This window comes from Gopherus flavomarginatus, chromosome 6 (assembly GCF_025201925.1).
Source record: "Gopherus flavomarginatus isolate rGopFla2 chromosome 6, rGopFla2.mat.asm, whole genome shotgun sequence".
Lineage (NCBI taxonomy): Eukaryota > Metazoa > Chordata > Testudines > Testudinidae > Gopherus > Gopherus flavomarginatus.
Window position 1 is genome coordinate 122,248,205 of NC_066622.1, and position 24,023 is coordinate 122,272,227.

At 37.0% G+C, this 24,023-nt stretch overlaps 1 protein-coding gene across 2 annotated transcripts in view; it reads right to left on the bottom strand.

The window, feature by feature from the left end:
- WDR11 (WD repeat domain 11) overlaps window positions 1–24,023 on the bottom strand; it is an 83,399-nt gene that overhangs the window by 55,355 nt on the left and 4,021 nt on the right. For both annotated transcript variants that reach the window (XM_050958934.1, XM_050958933.1), the window contains exons 3-9: window positions 19,498–19,651; window positions 12,058–12,231; window positions 10,520–10,706; window positions 6,852–7,017; window positions 3,817–3,931; window positions 2,431–2,626; window positions 1,101–1,204 (exon numbers count right to left, since the gene is read on the bottom strand). In XM_050958934.1, coding sequence (XP_050814891.1) covers window positions 1,101–1,204; window positions 2,431–2,626; window positions 3,817–3,931; window positions 6,852–7,017; window positions 10,520–10,706; window positions 12,058–12,231; window positions 19,498–19,651 — 1,096 coding nt within the window. The remainder of the gene's footprint in view (window positions 1–1,100; window positions 1,205–2,430; window positions 2,627–3,816; window positions 3,932–6,851; window positions 7,018–10,519; window positions 10,707–12,057; window positions 12,232–19,497; window positions 19,652–24,023) is intronic.

Sequence of the window (24,023 nt, forward strand, 5' to 3'; positions counted from 1 at the left end):
ATCGCATTTTAATCTGACAGTAGATATATACTTACCAGCTGCAAGGCCTTATAAGGCAATTAATTACCAACAAATATATGCAGTAGTAACTTGTATTTAAAGAGGCATTCAACATTGTTGCAATAGGTACAGGCAGAACTATCTTCAGGAGACTTACATTTCAGCTGATAATTGCTTACATCTCAAACCCCTTGCCTCCATTTGCCCCCATTTTTATCTTTAGGAATACAAATATGCACATTTTGTAGATTCTGATTTATTTCCATAAACTCAGAAGTGGCTTCATTTTTGTCTTTTACAGTTCAAAAGTGTTTTGCAGTCCATTTGGAGGGAAAAAGAAGGGATAATTCTGGAAAGTTAATATGGAATATACTCCACTTCTAGACATTAAGTGCACTTGCACAGCAATTATACTAAAGATAGAAGAAAAATAGAGCCTGATTCTCTGTTGCCCTATGCTTTGCACAGCCATTTACACCAATGCAAAGAAGTTGTAAGAAAGGTACTAAATCAGAATGGCACTGGTGTAAATGACTACACAATGTGCAGGTAATGGAGAATCAGGTCCTAAGTGTCCTTCCTTAATGCTCCAAATCATATCAAGTTATCGAAAAGAAGGGTTTTTTGAACAGTAGTCTGCTGAGGGTGAAAATTCATTCAAGGGCAGTATATCTTTACACCATGTCGGTAATAGGTAAGCTTAGGTCACATCTCACAGTCAGGCTCTCTCTGCATTGGATTTGAATAGGCTAGTGCAGAAAAGACCCTTACTCAAATGCAGTGAACCCAAATTCTCACACAGGTGGTTCACAGGAACTGTTACTGTTATTCCCACATTTACAGAGGTTCTCCTGCTATTGCAATGTTGATTATTTTCCCAACATTACTTTTTTAAGAGGAGCAAACACAAGGTATATTGTCTTCATGTCACAGAAATATTAATTGAATATTTTCTTTAAAAAACAGAAATGCTGTTCAGGTTTGCAACATTACAACTCAAACCCAATCTAGCTTCAGTATTTACGTAGAGTCCACAAACCATAAGATTTTCTCTTTAGTTTTAAAAGTCTAGCTGTAAAATTATTATTTGTAACTCTTACCTATCATGTTATCCAGTGAAAGATCTGGAAGTTTATTTTGGAATGCTCCTACAGGAATTCCACAGAAAGCAACAGGTGAATACAAAGGTGATGCACTTGAATTGCTTTAAAGGAAGAAAAAATAAGCTGTGAATGCAAAATGGCACGGATGCTTGCTTGATGCACTTGGTTCTAATTTTTCCTGAACTGTTCTTTCCAATGTCACTTAAACCCCCATTACTTATTATCTGCAACATTATTTTGGCGAGTTTCCATATATAATCTCACCAATATAAGGCAATTATCATGCTAACTCAAAGCAATTCTCATCTTCCCTACACACATTTTCTAAGCAATCCTCTTTGCTTTGCATTTGTGACAAGTTACCTCAATGTAGTTCTTGTTCTGAACTGACATCCAAAATTTTATACGGGCATTTTTTCTTTACTATTCCTATTTTAACACCAAATTAATCAGTGCAGTAGCCACAGACCTCACATCTAGAAAAGTATTAATATACAGTTTAGAACATTATAGCTACATTATTTTAGAACATGGTTACATCAGAATATTCCCTGTCCCAACCCCTTTTTAACTGACTCAATATTCAAATGCCTTATAGCAATGGATCAAATTCAGAAAAGTAGATAAACAGGGGTGTAAAAATCAGTCTCCTTAAGCCATATAAGAACTTGTCTATGCAAACATTAGTTTGCAACAAGCTGGAGCTTGAATCTACCACTAGCCCGAGTAGATTTATAAACCAGACCTAAGAAGGGATGTTGTTACCGGACTTGTAAATGCCTCTTTTTTTAGTTTAACGAGGAACCAAGAGGGAAAACTATGGTGAGGGGTGCTTGTAGGGCTGCTCCCAGGCCATGGGGGGTCCGGGGAGGAGGATATTCACTGACACCTACTAAAAAGTGTTCTAATTTCCAGACTATTTTGGCAGCCCTTTCTTCATCCAGTCAAAACACATAGGTCTTTTCTTCAGGAGAATGGTTTTGTCTGAAGAAAGCTGAATGGCCATGCTCAGGGTAGGAAGGAGGGATGAAGTTGAAGGAAAATTTTCCTTGAAATAAAATGTTAATGTTGGTCTCTACTGTATTTTTGGATAAATGTTAAACAAGTGGGAGGGAGGCGGGAATAAAATCCCTTCCCCCAAAACACAAATGAAATCTAAAGCCCTTTAGTTAATTATAACTATTTTAATCCTCTTACTGCACATAAATTTTCCGTATTTTCAAGAAGTATGACTCACCCTGTTACCTTTATGTTGTCACACAATGTGATTAAGTGCTTCGTGTAAATACAATTAAACACCAATGTAACGGAAACATAATAAAATTACCTGTTACGTAAATTTCTGCCAGAAATGGTAGACTTCAGTTCCCATATCATTACTCTCCCATCACTGACTATGAGAGCAGCAGAGTTCTCATTCACTGGGCAGCACACCACACTGAATGGGCGAACTGTCTTTGTCACCCTGATTGCATCAGACTGACTTCGTAAGTCATAAATCAGCTCCTGAACTGGATCTGGATCTGTAATATCAACGGACCAAGTATAAGATACATAACATTCAGACCCCAAAATAGGATACTATTATTGGAGGTTAATATGGTTAAATGGGAAGAACAATTTACTTTTTTGTTAAGATGCATAGAATGTTCATAGGAAAACAAGTTTTTAAGAAAGAAAATTAGAAATTAAACACATTTTCACCTTTAACTTATACAACAGGTGGTCTTAAATTCTACGGTGGGTATCCTTTTACCTTGAAAATGGGTAATTCCATTACAATTTTTCAAACATTATAAACATGACTTCTCTATTTCCAAAACTTCTCTTCAAAATAAGTGAAAGAAAGGTGTCCTCTAGATTAGTAAGCAGATAGTGAAATAAGATCTCCAAAATATGCTAACAAAAGCCAATTTGCCTTGGGACATCCTCTTCTCTGCTTAATCTAAAATACATTTCTGACATGCTTGTAAAATTGGAACAAGGGAATGTGATGCCTACAGCAGCTCACTAAAAATACACAAACCACAAAAGCCTATTGAAAAACTTTATCAGAACCACCACTTATTCCCAGCGGATTTTAAAATTTACAGGCTTAAGCATGTATATATAGTTAACTTATGTCCTTTATTCCGTTTAATTTAATTAAAACATTTAACTGAGTAATAATGTGTTATATAACCAATGACAGAAGTTTAGTAACTTAGAACTGGAATTACAGTATTATATTAGTTGACTCCAATTTACATTAAACTGTAATAAACTCTTCAGAGCAAATTGTTTCCAAAAACTTGTGTATACACATAATAATTTATTTAGAAACATAAGCATCTTTTGCTTTGTCCAAAGACACGATAGAACAAATTAAAAACCATTTATTGGGATTTTCCCTACAGATTTGATTATTAAGATGATACATAATTTAAAAAGATTATTTATTCAGCAATTAAAGGATATTCAGGCTCTTATCTTGCATTAAAAGCCAAGGGAATTTAGAATTAAGTTGGAGAAAACAGTGGAAATTCAATTAATTTAGTTAAAAAAACTCATGACCAACCATCACAGAAAAAAAACAACCATTTATTATAAGACCAGGTTTTAATGTTTTGCAGAAAAAGTGTTTGTATTTGAAAAAAATAAATTAAAATTTAGGCCAGAGGAGCTGATTCTGACATCATACTCAGTTTTGATCATTTGTAGACACAAAACTCACCTGGGTCCTCATTTGGTGTACCAGTTATACTAATGTTAGATCTGCGAACTCTTAAAGTTATACAACCATTCTCGTGCAGGCAAAACAAAGCATCACGCTGAAAGCATGGAATTACCTGTATAAGCAGATGTCAAAGAGCACTGCATTAAACACAAGATTACACAGTGTGCAATTTATGTTAATATGCATCAAAAGGTGCATGCTCATTTATACTGAAGGAGTTACTAAAGAATATACCACTAAGGAACTACTTAAACTAATATATCTAGTTATATTATCTGTAAAAAAAGCCTTTTTTTTCCCCTGTGCAAAAAGCCCAGGAACTCATTTAAGCAAACTGAGTGGCAGTCTTTAGTTTAAAAAAATAGTAAAAATCTGCGTACCACATATTAACAATGAGATTTTCAGCACAAGTTTTCTTTTAAACCATGTGATAAAATTATTCAGCATAGGAACTTTATTTTTAGAGTTATCTGAACAGTTATATTATACAAATATTTGTGAATAAAGCCTCAGTTTCTTGTAATTCGGGATTACACATTATTCATGAGTAGTCAGACAACTGCTGGGTAGTCACAGAAATGTCTGCAATGTCTAAGAATTTCAAGAGTTTAAGCACCAGGAACTATCATCCAAATGGAGTAATTGACATGCCTTTTAATATAAATTTAGCAGTTGAAAATAAGGAGTCATCATGTGAACAATCAACTCTGCTTAGACCACAGTTTGAGAACCTCTCTTTATAGCATCATCAATATCTTTGGAACTAAACTGGAAAATCAATTGATGGTTCAAATGATACTGGTACAGGTGAAATCAGTCAGCTTATGAGGAACTTGACATTTTCCTTTTTGGGGGGATGGGAGGACATTCTTTCCACATGTACATACACAATTGCACTCACATTTGTTGTAGCTGTGATATTTTGCTCTACTTTTTCTCTAGTCCCAGGAATTCATGATTCCATAAGAACAAACAGATTTGGATAAGACCATAGACTTGATTTGGCTACCTAATCAAGCAAAGACAGATGCTCAGAGGAGTGCATGTAATATTGTGTGTAAAAAGCTAAACACACAGAAAATGAAATTTCCTTTTTCCACAGAATTGTTTCCACACTGGTAGTTTTTATACCACCACAAAAAGGCTGGATTTGCAGTAGGCCTCTGTGAGCTTAATTAAACAATGCCTGCTGCATCAGGGGCCAGCTTTTCCCCTATCTAGTTTATTTCTTTTCATTGTCTGTTACTCATCAAAAAAAACTGTCAGTGGGTGAGGAACTTATGGATGCCACATTGCTTCTATGGCCATGCACTTCTCTCACTCTTGCCCAACTAGCCTCCCCACCCTTCACCAGGAAGCATTTAAAAACTCATTTAAAAATGGAACTTGAAAATATTTTCACCCTGACATGAGTTTAGAATGAACATAATTCACAGTTTTCAATCTTTTCATTTTTTCCCTGCCCACACAAATGTAAACTATTTGGAAAATGCAATTATTATGTTGAATGATTACACCCTGCTGCATGAATATCTCAACAGCATGTCAGTATTCCAAATGGAATCTTGATCAGACAAACTAAATGACTAAGGATTCACAAAAAACAGGAAAAATTAATGTGGAGATAGTTTATGAAAAGAAGCCAGTTTACCTTGCCTAAAGCTACTGACCTAGGCCCTGCTCCAAGTTACAATGGTGTAAGTGAGAACAAAACTTAACCATTGCAATTGGGATACCGTAACTTCATGATTTTTCAGAATCATGTGTTAGAAATAATACAAACAAAATCAGTTTCCACACTTATCTCCAGCAACCGAGCTACATCATATTTAAAAAAAAAATTGAGCAGGGCATGCAGGAGAACGAAACAGACACAGAGATAGATTTTAAATTGGCAGACTGCAACTTTATTAATTTTAATGGGGAAAGGTATTTCAGTTTGTGAAGACATGTTCTCCCCTCCTTCCTAAAGCTACATCCATCTCCCAGCTTGCTTATTCATGTTTACATTTGGGAGTTGATATCTTTCAGCCTCTCATCTGCACTGGCCACAGGTTGTGATGAAGTTACCAACTTCACTTATTAAACTTACAGCTTTTAAATACCTTTCCTTATTAGCCTCTAACCAGGTCTCCAGAATGCTATGGGAAAGTAAACTCCCCCAGACACTACATGAATCTTCCCCTGAGGGAAAATTCCTTCTTGATTCCAAAACTGGGGATCTGGTCAGATGCACAGAATCTTGAAAATACAGTTCAAATTATACCTCCATTTTTCCAATAGAGACAGTACGGCAGTAATCACGCCAGAATGGCTTATGCAGGCATGCCAGTGAAGCTTTACATCCAGCAAAGAGATGGGAGGGATGGGAGAGCTAATCATCTCTCTCTCTCTCTCTCTCCCCCCCAAGGGCCAATGGGTGGCAGGGGGAGGCAGAGGTACCTCTTCTCTACCCTAGCCCAGGAAAAATCTTTACTTGCAATGGGGTTGGGGTGGAAGAGAAAGGCTGTGGAGCGCTCAAGCCTACTCCACCAAGTCTATCCCCTGCCAGTCTGATCAACAACTGTTCTTGCTGAGATGGAGGGGGCAATTTTGTGATCATACCATGGTTTGAACAAACCATTCCATGTGCCATGGGACCCTAGTTCTAAATTCAAGATTCCTTTATAGATGAAAAAGTAGCTTTTTCTCATAGCACATAGTAAAATAATTCACATGCACACAGTGTTATGCAGTACAGAATATATGGTAGCTCAGTAGTATTTCTCAGATATTAAAGCACATTAAGAACCTTTGCTCTTCACACTCTAAATTAAAGTTTTCCTTGGGTTTTATAGACTAAAAATCCCAGCCTAAACATCTCTTTGCTGACAGCCACACAGGAAACATAAAACTTTAGAAAGACAGATTCATATTTTTGATATTTATAAAAATCAATAAATGTTTGTAAACAGAATACAGTAAGGACTGGTTTTAATTGCAAAGAATGTTAAATGAAATAAGCATAGGCAGAAACAAACTGGATATGTTACCTGTAGAAAAGGTATGCCTGTTCTTTCAATAGCTACTACACCTACTGTCTGGTTCACTTCCAGGTCAAGAATCAAAATTTCTCTGGGATAGAGTAACAACATGTAGTTTCGTTTGGAAGGTAGATATGACAACTGAAGACACTCATTCAGCGTTACAGATTCAGCACTGAAATACACCAAATACACATCTATAAAGCAGTTTTTACATAGTTCAGTAAGCAGGAGCAGCTTTAAAGAGGTTTTGATATTAGCATATTTCAAACTCCATATAGTTAATGGCTGCACAACAATACTTTGCATGTAGCCACTAAGGCCAATTTCAAAGGACTACCCAATTCAACAGCTAAGATAGTTATAGAGACCCCCATTTGATCCATCACAATTAAAAATACACCTCTGGAAATTAAAATCAAACTGAAAAGCCTTGGAAAATGAATACGTTTATGATGCTAGGGAAATAAATGTAATGCAGTTGAAGCATCTATTGGTATTCATGAGAAATCAGCCTGACTCATGGGGCTTACTGCAATTTGCATATTGCTGTGCATAATATTTTATTTTGTAATTAACTAAAACTAGCCTCACTGCCAGAAAATATGTTAAAGTTGAGAGAAAGAAGTTGAGAATGCACAAACACTATTAACAGTCAAATGCAATGTATCTAAACAAGAGAGGGGCTGTGAAACAAAGGAAATTCTTGACAATATACATTTAATCTAATAATTAGTCTGTAAGTCTGTCATAGAGTCGTGAAGGTCATCTGTATCACATGTAAATTCTTCATACTACTGAAATGTATGTACTATTGTTAATGTATTGTTACTATACCTGTGTGCGTATATCTACACATAGATAGATAGACAGACAGACACACACACACACACACGTTGCAGCAGCACATTCACTCTCCTTGACATTTTTTTTTAAGTCAAGTATTCTAGCTGATGCAGCACAAGCAGATCATGGTAGAGTAATATAAAAAGATGTCACACACTTTAATTTAAAAGTATAAAGATCACAGTCACTTAAATGATTACAAAATGAGATGCCACTAAGTTTTCTGTTCTATTTGCAATTTAATAAGCTTATTAAAATGAAGTCCAATTTTTCAACTGCACTAAAATTTGGTGTTAAGCGCTGATTGACAAAACGGTTTGATTAGTTTGTTCACACAATCACTGCCAGATTGGAAGGTATTTTTAACATGTAAAAAAGTACAAAAAGAAAAAAAATCACAACATATAAAAATGGAAGTTGGCTGATTTCTAGAATAACTTAAAATGCAGCAATTTTAGCTTTCAAAATACTGAAGTTGAATTTACAGGTTTAAATTCTGATTTTATGTTATTTATTTATAAATCATCTATTGTTAATTGCTAGGTGCAGGATAAAAAGAAATTAAAAGTTACTCTTAAACACAAAATTAATGTCTCTTTACTGCTGCTATTATTTAGGGATTTCTGATTTTCCTCTATTATTTGCCCTCCCAACCCCATATTCCACTGAAATTATATCAGGCCCTTCTCAGCCTTCATTATTAAAGGAAGGCTTTTCCAAAAAAAGTGGGGGTTGGTTTGAAAATAGTCAGTCTTGGATTTATGGTAATCTCTTTTAATAAATTGTTCGACTGTCATAGATTGCCCACTGAGCACACTATGCTATCTACCCCGCCATAATATGCTTGACACAGAGATTCTAAGGTTCTATCCACACTATGGTGGCACGCAGAATATAGACACTGCATGCCCCCTCCTAGCCGGAGTATAAAGAGCAGTGTGGATGGTGAGGCATTGCTTAGGTGAGTAAAGACACACCAGAACCTAAGGGTATGTACCATGCACAGTTCCCTACACACCCAAGCAGTGCCTGTCTCATCTATACTGCTATTCCTAGCTGTGTAGTATTCTGCTGCTGGAGTCTTTCCCAGACTCAGTGAAAGACTCCAGAAACAGGGAAAGGCTCCAGATGGGGGAAAGCTTTTCATCGCCACATGTAGCTACTCACTGCAGTTTGGACGCAGCCAACTTTTCACTGTGGCATGTAGCTACACATACTCTATACGCCAGTGCCTGTGTAGACAATGACTCTGGGTGAAATTGGAAAGGTAATCTCTGATAATCTTTACAGATTTCAAGAATAATCTTTAAAGTTGTACAGACTGGGACTAGAACCTCAAATCAAATAGGGAAAATGGGTATGATATGCTTGCCACATTTCTTCTTACTCAGAAAGCAGGTGAGTCAATGTGGCTTTAACTTAGACAGTTGTACTTCACATTAAGATGGAGGTAACAGAAGCATTGTTCACAGTTAAATCTTAAAAAGGACTAGGTACCGAATCCTGGTAAACTGGAGACAGGAAAAGGTAGGAATAATTGGTATTTTCTTAAATGTGTTATACTTCAGTCTTAGAATAAGTAGAATGCAATCCTAAACGGAGTTTACAACCCAAAATTAAGAAATGGGCATTATTAGGTACATATCATCTTCCGAAGTTTGAAAAAATACATTTAAAAACTGAGACTGCCTCATTTCAGAAGATACTGACAATAACAAACTAAAAATTATTAGATATTTGAAAAATAATCATGCATTATGTGCACCCTCTGAGCAAGTTCCTTGAAGGAATGCAGATAAAGCCAGGTAGTTGTACTTATTAGGGTTAGCAGATCATTAATAAAGTGCAATCTGTTTACTATGTGGTAAATACTGATAATGATTTAAGTAATTTTGCTCAAATGCTGGAACAAAGTGCAATTTATTAAGGAAAAGTTATTCTAAAAATGGCATTGCGGTTCAGTATTCATTGTCTCAATGTTTTCTTTATCATTTTGCTCATTTGTTCACTTTAGAAATAAAAAGATTTGTTCCTATCTACTAGGCTTACAAACTCAGCTGAGATCTGAAAGTCAAGCTGTGTTCTTTTCTGTTTCTTCAACATCACTATTCATCAGAATGCAGACCTTTACCTATACCATTTGATGCCATTGAAGACAATAGATTTCTACAGTTGTATATTAGGACAAAATTGGGCCCTTCAGTTGCGATGTATTTAACAATTCAGCTGATGATGCAAGAGAAGGAATAAAATCCAACTCTCTCTTTCAGGACTATTGGCTCTGTAAGGATAGGATCGGAGTTAGCAAAACTTATTTATCCATAATGTAAGCACGTGACTCCAAAAACAAAGAAAGAGCAGATTTGTTGAATGGGAAAGTGCTCTTTGTTCACAAACTTTTTAGAATGTACCTATTGTTTAAGAATTCCATTGCTTCCCTTCAACAATCAATCATCAGAAGTAATTACTAAAAAGGGGCTCAATTAAACCTTATCCAGGCAATCAAAATTAAAGGGAAACAGATGCATGCAGGAATTAATAAAAAGTAGATGCCTACATCAGGTTCTTCACGTTTCATAATCACAGGGCCAAATGCCCTTTAGTTTCGCTGTTACAGTGGAGAAGATTAGAGATGCTAGGACATGGAGAAAAAAAAATTCTGCAACTTCCCTTCATTTCCCTGTCCCTCAAAGATTTATTAGCAAATATTATATCATAAATCAATCCAACTAGTATTTACAGGACTTATAATATGACATATACATATACATATTCACACACACACACACAGAAAAAGTTCTGTGAGGACAGGAGAAACACTTGCAACCTACCTTGGTTTTTCATTAGTGATTAAAATTTTGACTTTATCAAGGGCTTTTTTGGCCCCTGTAGCAGCAACCAGCTTGTTATGTGAAGGACTGGAATGTGGACTGGAGATGTAAACTTTTTTTCCCGAGCTGGCAGGAGCCTTGGAAGGAGAGAAGTCTGAGATGAACACTATACCCTCACTGGTGAGCACTGTACCAAGAAAAACATTTTTTTATTATAGCAAACTATTATGTGCAATTTTATTATGGTGTTTTATTTTTAATGTAGCTTTTCGGCAGAAAAACAGTAATAGTTTTAATGATACTGAACTGGCTGGGAAATTCATAATTCTAGCTAACAGGAATCTTCTTGTGAAAGAGCAAGAAATGGTCCACTACAATTCATTAGAGGCCACAAAACTCAAGTTTTTCAAAATTAAGTCTGTATATTACAAAATACTGTACAGATTATTGGCAGAAAGTTCTTGTTTGTCCTTTCACATTAGTTCCATAAACTGATTTTCAGTCATCAACTATTCCTCATTAAGTTTTACAATGCAAAAGGAAAGCAGGGTTACCCACAAGAATAAGTCCCCATTGCCATTCTCACGCAGTGTTGTTCTCTCAGAACCGCTAATTATAACATTTACATGATTGCATAACCCAACTCAATCTTAACTGTGGAGCCATGATGGACAGCTCCATAATTTGATATTATGTATGCATACATATATACACCCAAAAGCTCCTTCCTTCCATTTGATCTGCATAGAGGGACACAGGAAAAATACAGAAACTGTACCCAGTCTCATTAGGGAGAAAAGAGTAGTGATGGAGCTAAATTCAGAAATGAAAATGGTGATTTCATTATTCTTCTTTTGCTATTTCAACTAAATTGTGCATAAATCTATCCTTTATCTCCTTTGACATTTTGGCTGCTTATGACACTGCTGACAAGATGCTCCCCTTCTTGAAAAGGCCCCATTCATTCCTGGTTTCCTTCTACTTCTCTAGTTATTCCCTCAGCAGCTTTTTTAGTGGGCCTTCTTCCCCCCACCCCACCTTACTTTCAGAGGGGCTCCCATAAGGCTCTGACATTAGATCACTTTTGCTCTTCCTCTTCAGCTTTTCTTGCAGTAATTCAATTACTGCTTAAGGCTATTGTTTCAGGCTCTTTACAAATTCAGGAACAACGCTGGATCCTTCATCTAACCCTACCAACAGGCAACCTCAACACTGGTTCCCTTTCTCATACACAGTTATGTAGCTTACATATGGAATGACTTCCCAGTATGTCAAGTCACCACCCACACAATCAAATCCATTTAAGATTCACTTCCACAATGCTCGTGAGTTAGTAAGTAATGATACTAGACAAATGTTTACGGTATTTCCCCTCTGAATTTCTCAGTGCATCCTGCCTTCTAAATGAGGGACACATTGATTCTAAACTTCTTGGGGCAGGGACTCTTTACCTGTATTTTGCACTATCCCAAGTATACTGTCAACATGAAATAAACATAATAAAAATAAGAAATTCTTTTTGTATAATGAAAGCTTACAAGTTAAATGTGAAGGATCAAAGGGGTCAAATGAAAAAGAAAGGATGTTTTCTGCATAACTCTTCTTCCAAAGTTTAGTGCCTGTATCTGCATTCCAGAGTACAATGTAGTTTGGTGGATGAACTGCAAGCAGTAAATCTCGAGAAGCATCTTGATTCCACAGCCACTGCATGTCTGCCAAAAGAAAGAAGCAACAAGTAGCCAAACTTGAAGTTAGTGTTAAAAATATTCATTTCATTTTAAACCTACTCTGCTTCTAAGTACTTGGCCTTATTAGGCTGAAAAAGTGACTTATTAGAAGCAACACACTAAATATTTCACAATTTCAAAAAAATTCCTTTATTACCTCAAGTTTTTATTTACAGTATACATTGATGACATCTTCCCTTAGTCCTGATCAACTGACGTATACATATTTGAAACTATTTATTTTAGTTTACAATAACATACCCTAGACATTGTGAAACCAATGAATGAGTTCAAAGAACCAAGAAATGCATAAACCCATTTACTAATGCACGCACTGCTATTAAAAAAACTAAAATAGTGGCAGTATCATATCTTAAAATAATACCAAGGACTTCTGTGTTTCAAATTCCCCTTTTGGAATAGAGTGCTGAGCTCAGGAATAACTTCAAAATTATCATTCTATACTATGTATCTAAAAGAATAACAATACCGCTAAAGTGATACGACTAGTCACAAGAGAGAGGATGCCAACCATATAATTCTTTGACATAATGTAACAACTTATTCACGGTATGTGGTCTTGTAACAGGAGGCGAAGTTAGCTAGCAGGGATGGGAGAAGGGGATGGGCCACAGAACAATGGAGTGGGCAAATGTTTATACATGACTGTAAAATGCAAGTCTCCCTTCTGTAGAAGCTGTATTTGTTTTCATCCACTCTCTATCATAGAATCATAGACTATTAGGGTTGGAAGGGACCTCAGGAGGTCATCTAGTCCAACCCCCTGCTCCAAGCAGGACCAATCCCCAGATTTTTAACCCAGTTCCCTTAATGGCCCCCTCAGGGATTGAACTCACAACCCTGGGTTTAGTAGGCCAATGCTCAAACCCCTGAGCTATCCCTCCCCCCAATTACATAATATCACCCAATTACATAATACTGTACAGATTATTGGCAAATAAATAAATTCCTATTGCTCAATCACCCTTGGAAAAAACATTTTAATCCAGACAACTAAAAATAAGGGGGGGAAATCTGCACTGCCAAACCAAAATGGAATCTGCAGACTACTCTGAAGTTCTGTAAGATAGTACCTAAATCCCTCAGAACACAAATGCAATGTCTCTAATATCAAACGTAGGATGAAAAACAACAAAAAAGTTCTGAGCTCTCAATTTTTCTTTCCATTAATTCTTAATTTTATAGCTCACTTTAAGAAATGACACTTTTTATGTGCCAGATCCAACACTAACATTAATACAAAAATGCTGTAAGAATGTGCACAAATCATGTGTGTGAAATATCGAATTACTCTGATGTGTTTCTAAGCTGGCAAGAAGAGCTCATTATCCAAATCTTTTCAAAGGATGGTTTTCAATATATAATTTCCCTCTTTTCTTTCCAAAAAAAAAAAAAAGATGGATGATTTCCAATAACATTGAGAATATACTTTGAATCTATCCTGCTGGAGAATGCTGTGTGTCATTATGTACTCAGTTGAGCGAGAAGGACTCTTTAAAAAAGCTAAGTACCAATACACAGACTCAGCTAAAACAATGTAATGTATGTGTATACATACATAAAAATAATGCACTTGAATTTTCAAAACCACTGAGCGCTGACCTAACTCTGTTTTCCCACTGAAGTCAATGGTAAGACTTCACTGACCTCAGTAATAATGTAGTTAAAGCCAACTCATAGTGCTTTTTTTAAACAATTGCACTGGAAGTACACAGAGAGATCATGAAATGAAAGATATTGTGTGTGTGTATATATATATATATACACACACACACACACGGCAAGAAAATTAGGGTTAACATGGGAAGGAAGGTCATGTGACTGGACTGAGACTCCTGAGATCTGGACTTAATACCTCGTTTTGCCACAGATGGGTATGACCCTGGCAAGGCACAATTTCTCTCTACCTCAGTTCCCTATCCATAAAATGGGGCTAACACATCCTACTTTCCTTCCTTTGTGTTTTGCCTATTCAAGTTCTTCAGGGAAGAAGGGTTATTAACTGGAGAAAGCCACGCCTGGCTCCCATCAAGCTGACACCGTTTACTCTTCCTCATGCCGAAAGCCTAAGACCAAAGAAAATCCTACACCTTAAAGAAGGTGGGCTGAATGGGCTGTCAGTAGCAGCAGCAAAAGATGGGTCTCTGCCAGACAGACATAGGAACTGCAATAAGTAGGCTGGATTTCCCAACAAGAGAGGGAATACGCTGTGTCTACCTGACCTCTGGATAGAGAGGCTAAGCTTTAAGGAAATATGCATATAGAACTCAGCTGTTTTATTAACCCATTTTATAGATGCTACGTTTCTTTTGGCTAACAAATGCCACTTTGTTTGAAGATACTGTTTTTGGGTTACTTTAATGAGCTGCTGTCACAAATTCCTGGGGGAAAAGAGCTTACAGGTGCCAAACCCAGTTTGGCCTGTCGGCTTAACAAGGTAGGTAAAAAGGGGGACTGCAGTAAAGAGATCCCAGTCCAAGAGTGCTAGGACCACCTGGTTTCATCCAGAGACAGGCAATATAGCGAAACCTGTCAAAGAGGTGCCCTCAAAGAGGACAAAGAGAGGTCTAAGGTGCAGTTGGCACAGTAACAGTGACATGCTATATTAAAAACAGCCCAGTGCAAATTGCTGCATTGGTTATATTGGACTCTGGACAAAACATATAAAATAAAATATAAAAGAACATTTTGTACATTTTATATTAGCAACTCCCAAATTGTCATCTATGAAGCACTTGCTAATGGTGCATAGAGAACTGGCAGGTCACACTGGTGCTCATTTCCAATGACTGAAAACAGGAGCCTGGAAGTCTGTAGAAGCAGATGGAAAGAAGGAGCCAACTAAAGAACAAAAGAACTAAGAGCAGTCATACTGAGTCGGACCAACGGTCCATACAGCCCAGTAATCTGGATTTCAATGGTAGCCGATGAAAAATGCTGAACAGGACAGGCAATCATCAACTGCTCCATTTCCTGTGTCATAAACAAATAGTTAAGGGTTAATGTTTCTTTTACCTGTAAAGGGTTACAAGCAGTGAACCTGGATCACAGGACCAATCAGAAAACAAGATACTTTCAAATCTCAGGGGAGGGAAGTCTTTGTTGTGTGTTGTTTGTTTGTCTGTTGTTTTTTTTGGATTCTAAGAGTAACCAGACGTACCTACAGACTCTTTAATTTTCTGTTCAAATAGTGAGTATAAGTACAAAGGCGGTTTAGTCTTTTTAATTATTTTTTTTTATTTGCAAATGTGTATTTTGCTGGAATAATTTTAATGTGTATTTGTGCTGGGGGAAGGCTTTTCTCTAGTGTTTATAAGCTGAAAGACCCTGTAACATTTACCATCTAAATTACAGTGACAACTTTTACTTTTTTTCCTTTCTTTTATTAAAAGTTTTGTTTTTTTTTAAGACGTGATGGATTTTTTTCCCTTGTTAAGGCTCAAGGGAATTGAGTCTGTACCCACCAGGGAATTGGTGGGAGACAGGGAGAGAGAAGGGAAGGGGGAAAGGTGGAATCCCTCTGTTTTAGATTCACGGAGCTTGAATCTGTATTACCTCTTGGGGAGGGGAAAAGAGGAGGGGGAAAGGTGCATTCCTCTCTGTTTTAAAATTCAAGGAGTTTGAATCACAGTGATCTTCCAGAGTAACCCAGGGAGGGAAAGCCTGGGAGAGGCAACAGTGGGGGGAAAGGGTTTACTTTCCTTGTGTAAGATCCAGGGGGTCTGGGTCTTGGGGTCCTCCGAGAAGGTTTTGGGGGGACCAAAGTTTACCAGGCACTGCAAGTCCTGGTTGGTGCAGCACTACAAAATCTAAGCTGGTAATTAAGCTTAGGGGGATTCATGCTGGTACCCCATCTTTTGGACACTAAAGTTCAGAGTGGGGGTTATACCATGACAGTCTGTCATCCACATCCACTCCCAGAGGCTAGGGACACTGAGGGCATAAGGCTGAATCCCTGATCATCTTAGCTAATAGCCACTAATGAATCTATCCTTCAGGAACGTATCTGGGGTTTTTCTGAACCCTGTTAGTTTCAGCCTTCAGAAAATTCCCAACTGCCTGTCTCTCTTATGGAATACTGGTACACAAGAGGAGAAGGAAAGAAAAAAGGAGCATCTTGTAGGGACCAGAACAACCAGCAGGTGAAATTGTCACCTACCAGCAGGAGAGAAAGTCCAGAGGGAAAAGAGAACTGAGTGGGTAGATAGCACCAGAAACAGAAAAGCACATACAAGGAGCACAGGAAGAAAAGAACAGAACACATGAGAGAAAAGAGCATCAACAGAAGACTGATTTAAAAAAAAAAAAAAAAGGATAACCCTCCTCACACTAAGACTGAAAATTACAAAAAACTTTCTCAATATTATTTTTCCGTGTAAGTAATTGATGTAACCACCAAAGGAATGTTATGTCATGATAGGAGGGGAGATGATCTGTGAGATAATCTCTTTATTAAGATGTGGTTCACACTATGAAAACTTTGTAAGTACCCTGTTCTAGATGGTGGCTCGGAGATGTGTTTTATTACAATGGAGACTATATTCAAGAGTGCTGGTAGGAGGTTGCTTGTATTGCAAAACACTTTTTAAAAAAATGGATAAAAAGTTAATCAAATCTTAACAACAACTCCACCAGTTTCACACCGTAAACAGAAAAGAATGGATAACCTTGCTTACAAACAGCAATGTAAAGCAGGACGATGTTCTAAAAATATGTTTAAATATGAATTTAAGGTGAGGAAAGGAATGCAATTTTTTTTATTTTGTCCTCCATTAACTTTTCTGCCATTCATCAGAACAACAGGGATAATGATTTCCTTGGGTAAGAAGGTACAAGCTATACACTGTTGGAAGTCGATGGCTATACAACTGGAAAATGGCTTTAAGCAACATGTAAAAAGCCACACTAATCGTTCAGTAACTCAGTATCATCATCTCAGAAAAAAACAGTAACACTAGAGAAAAAAACAAAGCTAACTGAATTAACTGAAGCCAACAAAAGCTGGCTGCTGTATTTTATCTGCTTTATTTTATGCTTCTGTTTTATAAACCTTGCTAAAGAAACAAAAATCTAATTTGTTAAGTGGCTTTTCAGATAATACAGTTAAAGATAAAAACAGGAGTCAGGCTGGTGTCAGAGAGAGAGTTTGGAAGAGGGGAGGGAGGGGGGCGAGCTGGAACTATTAACTATTTTCAGAAATGTACCATGAAAATTTCATTGCACAACAAAACGTTATTTCTGAGTTTTACTTCAGAAATAAACAACCTATAAAGTGATGCTAATAAGGATGTGGGTAGCTGTAAAAGAAAAAGAGATTTACTCAGGATTTAGTTTGATTTTAAAAATCACAGGAGAGCTTAAAAGATGCCAAAAAGTGTTTGCACTGACACTTGTTTACTGAAAAATTCCCAAGAAAATAAAACTGTATGTTTCTTTTAGCAACCAGAATCTCACACACAAGAGGAGATCTTGAAAGTCCCTACTACCAATAATTATAAAATAGTTTTTATCCAAGACCCTCAACCATGGGAAGGTAGTAATATTCCCATTTTACAGCTGGGGAAATATGCAGAGAGAGAGAGAGAGAGAGAGAGAGAGAGAGAGATTAAGTGACATGTGTCTAAACTCATTCAATGAATCTGTGGTGGAAGCAGAACAGTTTAATGTTTAAGCCCCTGTTCTAACCATCAGACTAAGACTTCCTCACTGGAGGCATTTGCTGGATGGTAACCTGCTGACTGACTAACAAAATAAACAGAAGCCAGGTAAAAGGAAGGTTGCTTACCGTGCCCTCTCTCCTGCTGCTCTTTGTTCCACTCCACCACTAAGTCCTAGAGCAGCTCTTCAGTCCTCCTATCTATCCATCAGATCTACTAGTATGACAATGAACTCTGGGGCATGCAGCACTGCTACTATCAGGCTGGCTTCCACACCCTCCAGAGCTAAGTAGTTTGCTGAGAGAAGATATCACCAGTAATTGCCACTATACCAGGCCCAACTAGAATCAGAAGCCTGCCATCCAGCACAATCAAACAAACCAAACACACCTACAGTTTCGTACTCATTATAGCCCACAATTTTTTGTGGCCAGAAAGGCCTGTGAAATGTAAGTACTTTGCGTTAAGAAATTGGAGGGTTTCTAGGTTGTGGGTGGAAAAAGATTGAGAACCACTGTATTAATCTATGCTCCTTTTTAATAGGAGTACAACATAGAACATTCCAAGCAAGAAGGATTATTTATGTATGGCTTTGTGAGTATTTTCTATAGCTTCCTGTTAAAGTGTTGCAACATGCAGATGTATACAGATGTGACAATAAAAAGCAAATGCCTCCCGATGTATCTCGTCAACTGTAACCAAAAATCAATGATCATCCAAAAATTCCTTCCTCTCCTGCAAGTTCTATGTCAAGCCCTCTTGCATCAGTCTCTCCACTGACTCCTTCTACGTCAAATTCAAACACTGCAGTCTCAACTTCAAGACTCTTATCTAGTTAAACCCAAGCACATATCAGCTCTAGTTTCATCTTACAGCCCACTTATTTGCTGCCATTTGCCTGCTCCTTAATGCTCCCTTTGTTTCCTTTTCCAACCCATTTTATTGCTTTTTCTATACCAGCTCTTATGCATGAAATAGCCTTCCTGTTCTTGTGTGCCAAGAAAGACAGATATAGATATTCAAAGGAATCTGGATCATAATGGTTTAAAATAACAAAGAAACCTTTATTCCTTAGGAATACACAATCCAATTTTAACTTGTCATATTAGTATGTTTGCACCATAGTGGCTATATAAAATGTACTGTAAATAAGAATATAGTCAAATCCATGATTAACAGCACTGTAATTCTGTACAAGTATTATTACAATGTGGACTGCAAGCTGCATTAAATCCCCAACTCAAAACCAAGGAGGTTTATTTAGTGTTTTGTGTGAACATTTATCAATAATAAAAAATACTTCTTAACTTATAGCACTTTTAATCAGAAGATCTCAGAACATTTTATAGGCATTAAACAAACCCCTTAGCAGCCCTGCTGGGAGATAAGCATTATACCTATGTTAAAGGTGGGTAAACGGGCGCACAGAGTGATGTACTCAAGGTCAGAGTAAGTCAATGGCAGGCCTGTGAATAGAATTTGAGTCCTGGCCTCCAATCACCACTATAACTAGTAGACAATACTGCCTCTTACAATACAACTTATTTATATAAATAGCATACAACTTCCTTACCTTGGATTGGTTTTGTATGCTCCTGTATTTCACAGCGAACCGTTCCCGTTGCCACATCCCAAACAATTATCTTTCCAGTAGCATCAGCAGAAGCTAAGCGCAAAGAATATGGAGAACCAATATTGTGATGGTAGTTTTCTTTAGCCCATTTAACCTGAAGGTATGAAGAAACCAGTTAAAATAGAGTTATGTATAATAAAGACAAGTATTTAATACTTTTTAGTTTGACACCACTAAATGGGATACAAACTATATGAAACACAGCACCAGAAGATTATGCAACAGTTTGTAGTCATTTCACATGCATGTCATTGTTCAATAAATAGAGACATAAACTTGCACAGCAGTTGCCAGTTTAATTATTTAAGTTTATCCTATATATATTACCAGCCTGTAATTGCCAGGCTAGCCTCAGGAGCCTTTTTAATAAAAATCGGCACTGCATTAACTATCCTCCAGTCTTCTAGTACAGAGGCTGATTTAAGTGATATATTACATAGCACAGTTAGTAGCTGTGCAATTTTAATTTCAGAACACTTGGGTGAATAGCAGCTGGTCCTGGTGAGTTATTATTGTTTATCAATTTGTTCCAAAACCTCCTCTAGTGACACCTCCATCTAGGACAGTTCCTCAGATTTGTCGCCTAAAAAGAATGGCTCGGGTTTGAGAATCTCCCTCACATCAATTGCAGTGAAGACCGAAGCAAAGAATTTGTTCAGCTTCTCCGCAACAGTCTTGTCTTCTTTGAGTGCTCCTTTAGCACCTCCTTTGTTCAGCGGCCCTGTGACTGGCAGGCTTCCTGCTTCTCATGTACTTAAAAAAAATTGCTGTTAGTTTGCGTTTCTTTTGCTAGTTGCTCTTCAATTTTATTATTTATTTATTTATTTATTTATTTTTGGCCTGCCTAATTATACTTTTATATTTGACTTGCCAGATTTTATGCTGCTTTCTATTTTCCTCACTAGGATTTGACTTCCAATTTTGAAACAACGTCTTTTTCGCTCTAATCACCTATTTTACTCTGCTGTTTAGCCATGGTGGCATTTTCTTTTGGTCTTCTTACTGTTTGTTTGGTTTTTATTTGAGGGTTTACATTTAGAGCTTGTCTCCTCTTACCAGGGGATCAACATGTGGCGATCGATCCACCAGGGATTGATTTAACAGATCTAGTGAAGACCTGTTAAATCAACCACCGATCGCTCTCCCATTGGCTCCGGTACTCCACCAGAAAAGCATAAGGTAAGTCAACAGGAGAGTTTCTCACGTTGACCCAGTGCAGTGTAGACACCGTAATAAGTCGACCTAAGGTATGTAGCTGGAGCTGCGTAACTTAGGTCGACTTAGACCTGTAGTATAGACCTGCCCTTAGTTTGAGCCTCTACTATGGTGATTTTTTAAAAAAGTTTTCAAGTAGCTTGCAGGCATTTCACTCTCATGATTGATCCTTTTAATTTCTGCATAACTTGCTTCCTCATTTTTGTGTAGTTCCCCTTTCTGAAATAAATGCTATTGTGGTGGGTTTCTTTAGTATTTTCCCATTAAAAGGATGTTAAATTTAATTACACTGTGGTCACTATTACCAAGTAGTTCAGCTATATTTAACTTCTGAACCAGATCCTGTGTCCTACTTAGGATAAAATCAAGAATTGCCTCTCCCCTTGTGGGTTCCAGAACAACCTGCTCCAAGAAGCAGTCATTAATGATGTCTAGAAATTTTATCTCTGCATCCTGTCCTGAGGTGACATGTACCCAGTCAGTATGGGGACAGTCACAATCCCCCCTTATTATTGTATTTTCTGTTTATGTAGCCTCTCTAATATCCTTGAACATTTCACAATCACTGTCACCACCCTGGTCAGGTGGTTGATGGTATATTACTACTGCTATACTCTTATCATTCAAGAATGGAATTTCTATCCATCAAAAAGTTATGGTACTGTTTGATTCACTTAAAATTTTTACTATATGGGATTACGTTTGCTTTTACATATAGTTCCACTTCTCTACCAGTGTGACCTATTCTATCATTCTTATATATTTTGTACCCTGGTATTACCACGTCCCATTGATTATCATCATTCCAGCAAGTTTCTGGGATGCCCATTATATCAATATCCTCATTTAATACCAGGAACTCAAGTTCACCCATGTTTGTATTTAGACTTCTTGCATTTGTATACAAGCGCTTTTAAAATTTGTCAGTATTTAGTTGTCTGCCTTCATGTGATGTAACTGAACAGGACTCTTTGCTGTCTGACTGTTTCTCTTCAGTTCCCACATATACTTTATTCAAAGAAATATATCCGGTGCTGCTTCTTCAACAATGCTACAGTCATCTAGAACCTCTCTTTCCACCCAAAGAACCACCACGCTATACACACAAACCGCTCTCCCAGACTGGTTTAAGCAGAGTCATGAGGTGTCTGGATGGCCAAGAAGGAAGTGTATGTATGAGCGAGTCCAGTGCTTTGCACAAGGCACTGGCACATCAAAGGCTCTTTGGCATTCTGGCTTCAACTCCTGGGGTGCATCAAAACAGCAGACCTTAGTCTCCACCACCGCAAGTTCACAGCCACATCCCTGTGTCCCTCAAACCAAAACCCTCTTACCACTTCCTCAATCATTCCCTGTAACTCTGCTGCTACATCCCCGTTCTCCTTTTCCCAGTTCTCCCAGAACATTGAGCTGAACTGGGAAAAGGGGGTGAAAGATCTTTGCAACATCAGTTACTTCTTTCCATCATCCACAGCCCACACATATCACCCTCACCTTAACAACTAAAGGGCAAGCTTGAGTATGACCAATAATATAATATGTGAATGCATACACAAATGTAGATTTCAAACTATATAAAAAAGCCACATGAACATCAGAACTGTTACAAGCTACATTGATCATCCATGCACAACTGTTTAAACATTACAGACAAACATCTGGCACTCATTATTTGAAATATGACATTACATACCAATAAAAACCCCTAAATATAGATATAATATAGATATTATTAAAGCCACACAAAATCTATATTACTCATAGGGACAAAGGGAGTAAATATATAAACTAAACATGGCTGGACTTTAAGGATAACCATTAATAGTTCAACGTGAAGGTAGAAATGTGTGCAAAACATAGAAGGTTTTTAAGGTTAAAAAGAGGATATGTTTAATAGATTGCAGACAGTGTGTTGAAATACTTAATTGCTTATTTCTTGGCTTTTAACAGCGTTAACTGCTGAGGTATGCAGTCCAGTAACATAATGTAAACAAGTTTTTTAGGTGAAAATTCCTTGTAAATGGAACCTGTCCATGTTATTTTCTTTGTAGTAATGGACTCAGAATATGTTTCTTATGTCACTTGCAACTGTAATAATTCTTTTAAAAAGGAATGTGGTAAGCAGACTTCTTAAATATTAAGCTCAGGAACTGAAGAAAATTATTTATGATTACATCTAGAGGAGTGTGGAAAGATCTTGACCAGAATAATAACTTCTAATATGATGTCCACTGATCTTTAGAGCAGAAAAGAAAAGAATTCCACTCCTCTCTTTTTCCTCACAAATTAGTCATTTTCCTGGGTTTCCTCCAGTTAATAAATGAGACGGTGGTTTTGAAAAATAATCTAATAAATTATATAAAGACTGTAGGGACCTTAACATTTAGCTTACTGTTGAAATAGGATAGCGTCACAAAATTAGCTGGGAAATATAGCTATCCTGATGCAGTTACAATGCTATCATTATAAGGCAGCAGAACTGAATGTTATAATTTATTAACTAACCTATGTGCAACTTCTGAACTAAGCTATTAATATTGCTGCTGTCCTGTTCCACTGTGTGATTAATTTGCTGTTTGGACACTTTTTTAGGTATTGGTATTGGTATTTTACCTATATCTCATGACCAGTTCTGAGGACAGCCCGGCACGCCAGGGGTGGAGGAGGCTAAGACGACAATCTGCTCATACAGACTCGGTATCATTCATTGTAATGACTGAGCATGTAATTTTCAAATATGGTGTAAAGAATGATTTGATATATTTTCTTTTACAGTATCTTGCCTTAAGAGGGCAAAAGCATTAAAAAGTGTTTTAATATACTTCATAATATATCCAAAATATCCATGTGGATAGGTCAAAAGGTATATTTTTGTTTCCCTTCTCTTCAGTCTCCATTTTCATTTTGTGACCAACTACAGGACCATGTCTAACCAACAGAAGTAATACCTAAATATTATGTTCAATTTAGAACAGTTATGATGCTGACTAACTATTTGTATGGTTATTTGCCAACCTCTTGCATGTGTCCATATCACTTACTGCTCCATCCACTATCTAGGATAATATAATTTATTGTTCAAATTTTGGCCACATATTACTTTGACAATCTCCACACATGTAATAAAACAGAAAGGCTTTAATCAAAATGTGTTGTCGTATATGGAGATACGACACGGCACATAACTTATATAGCTGTTCCAGATGTTTACATTTTAAAAATACTCTTATGAATAAAAAGAAAAATCTCTC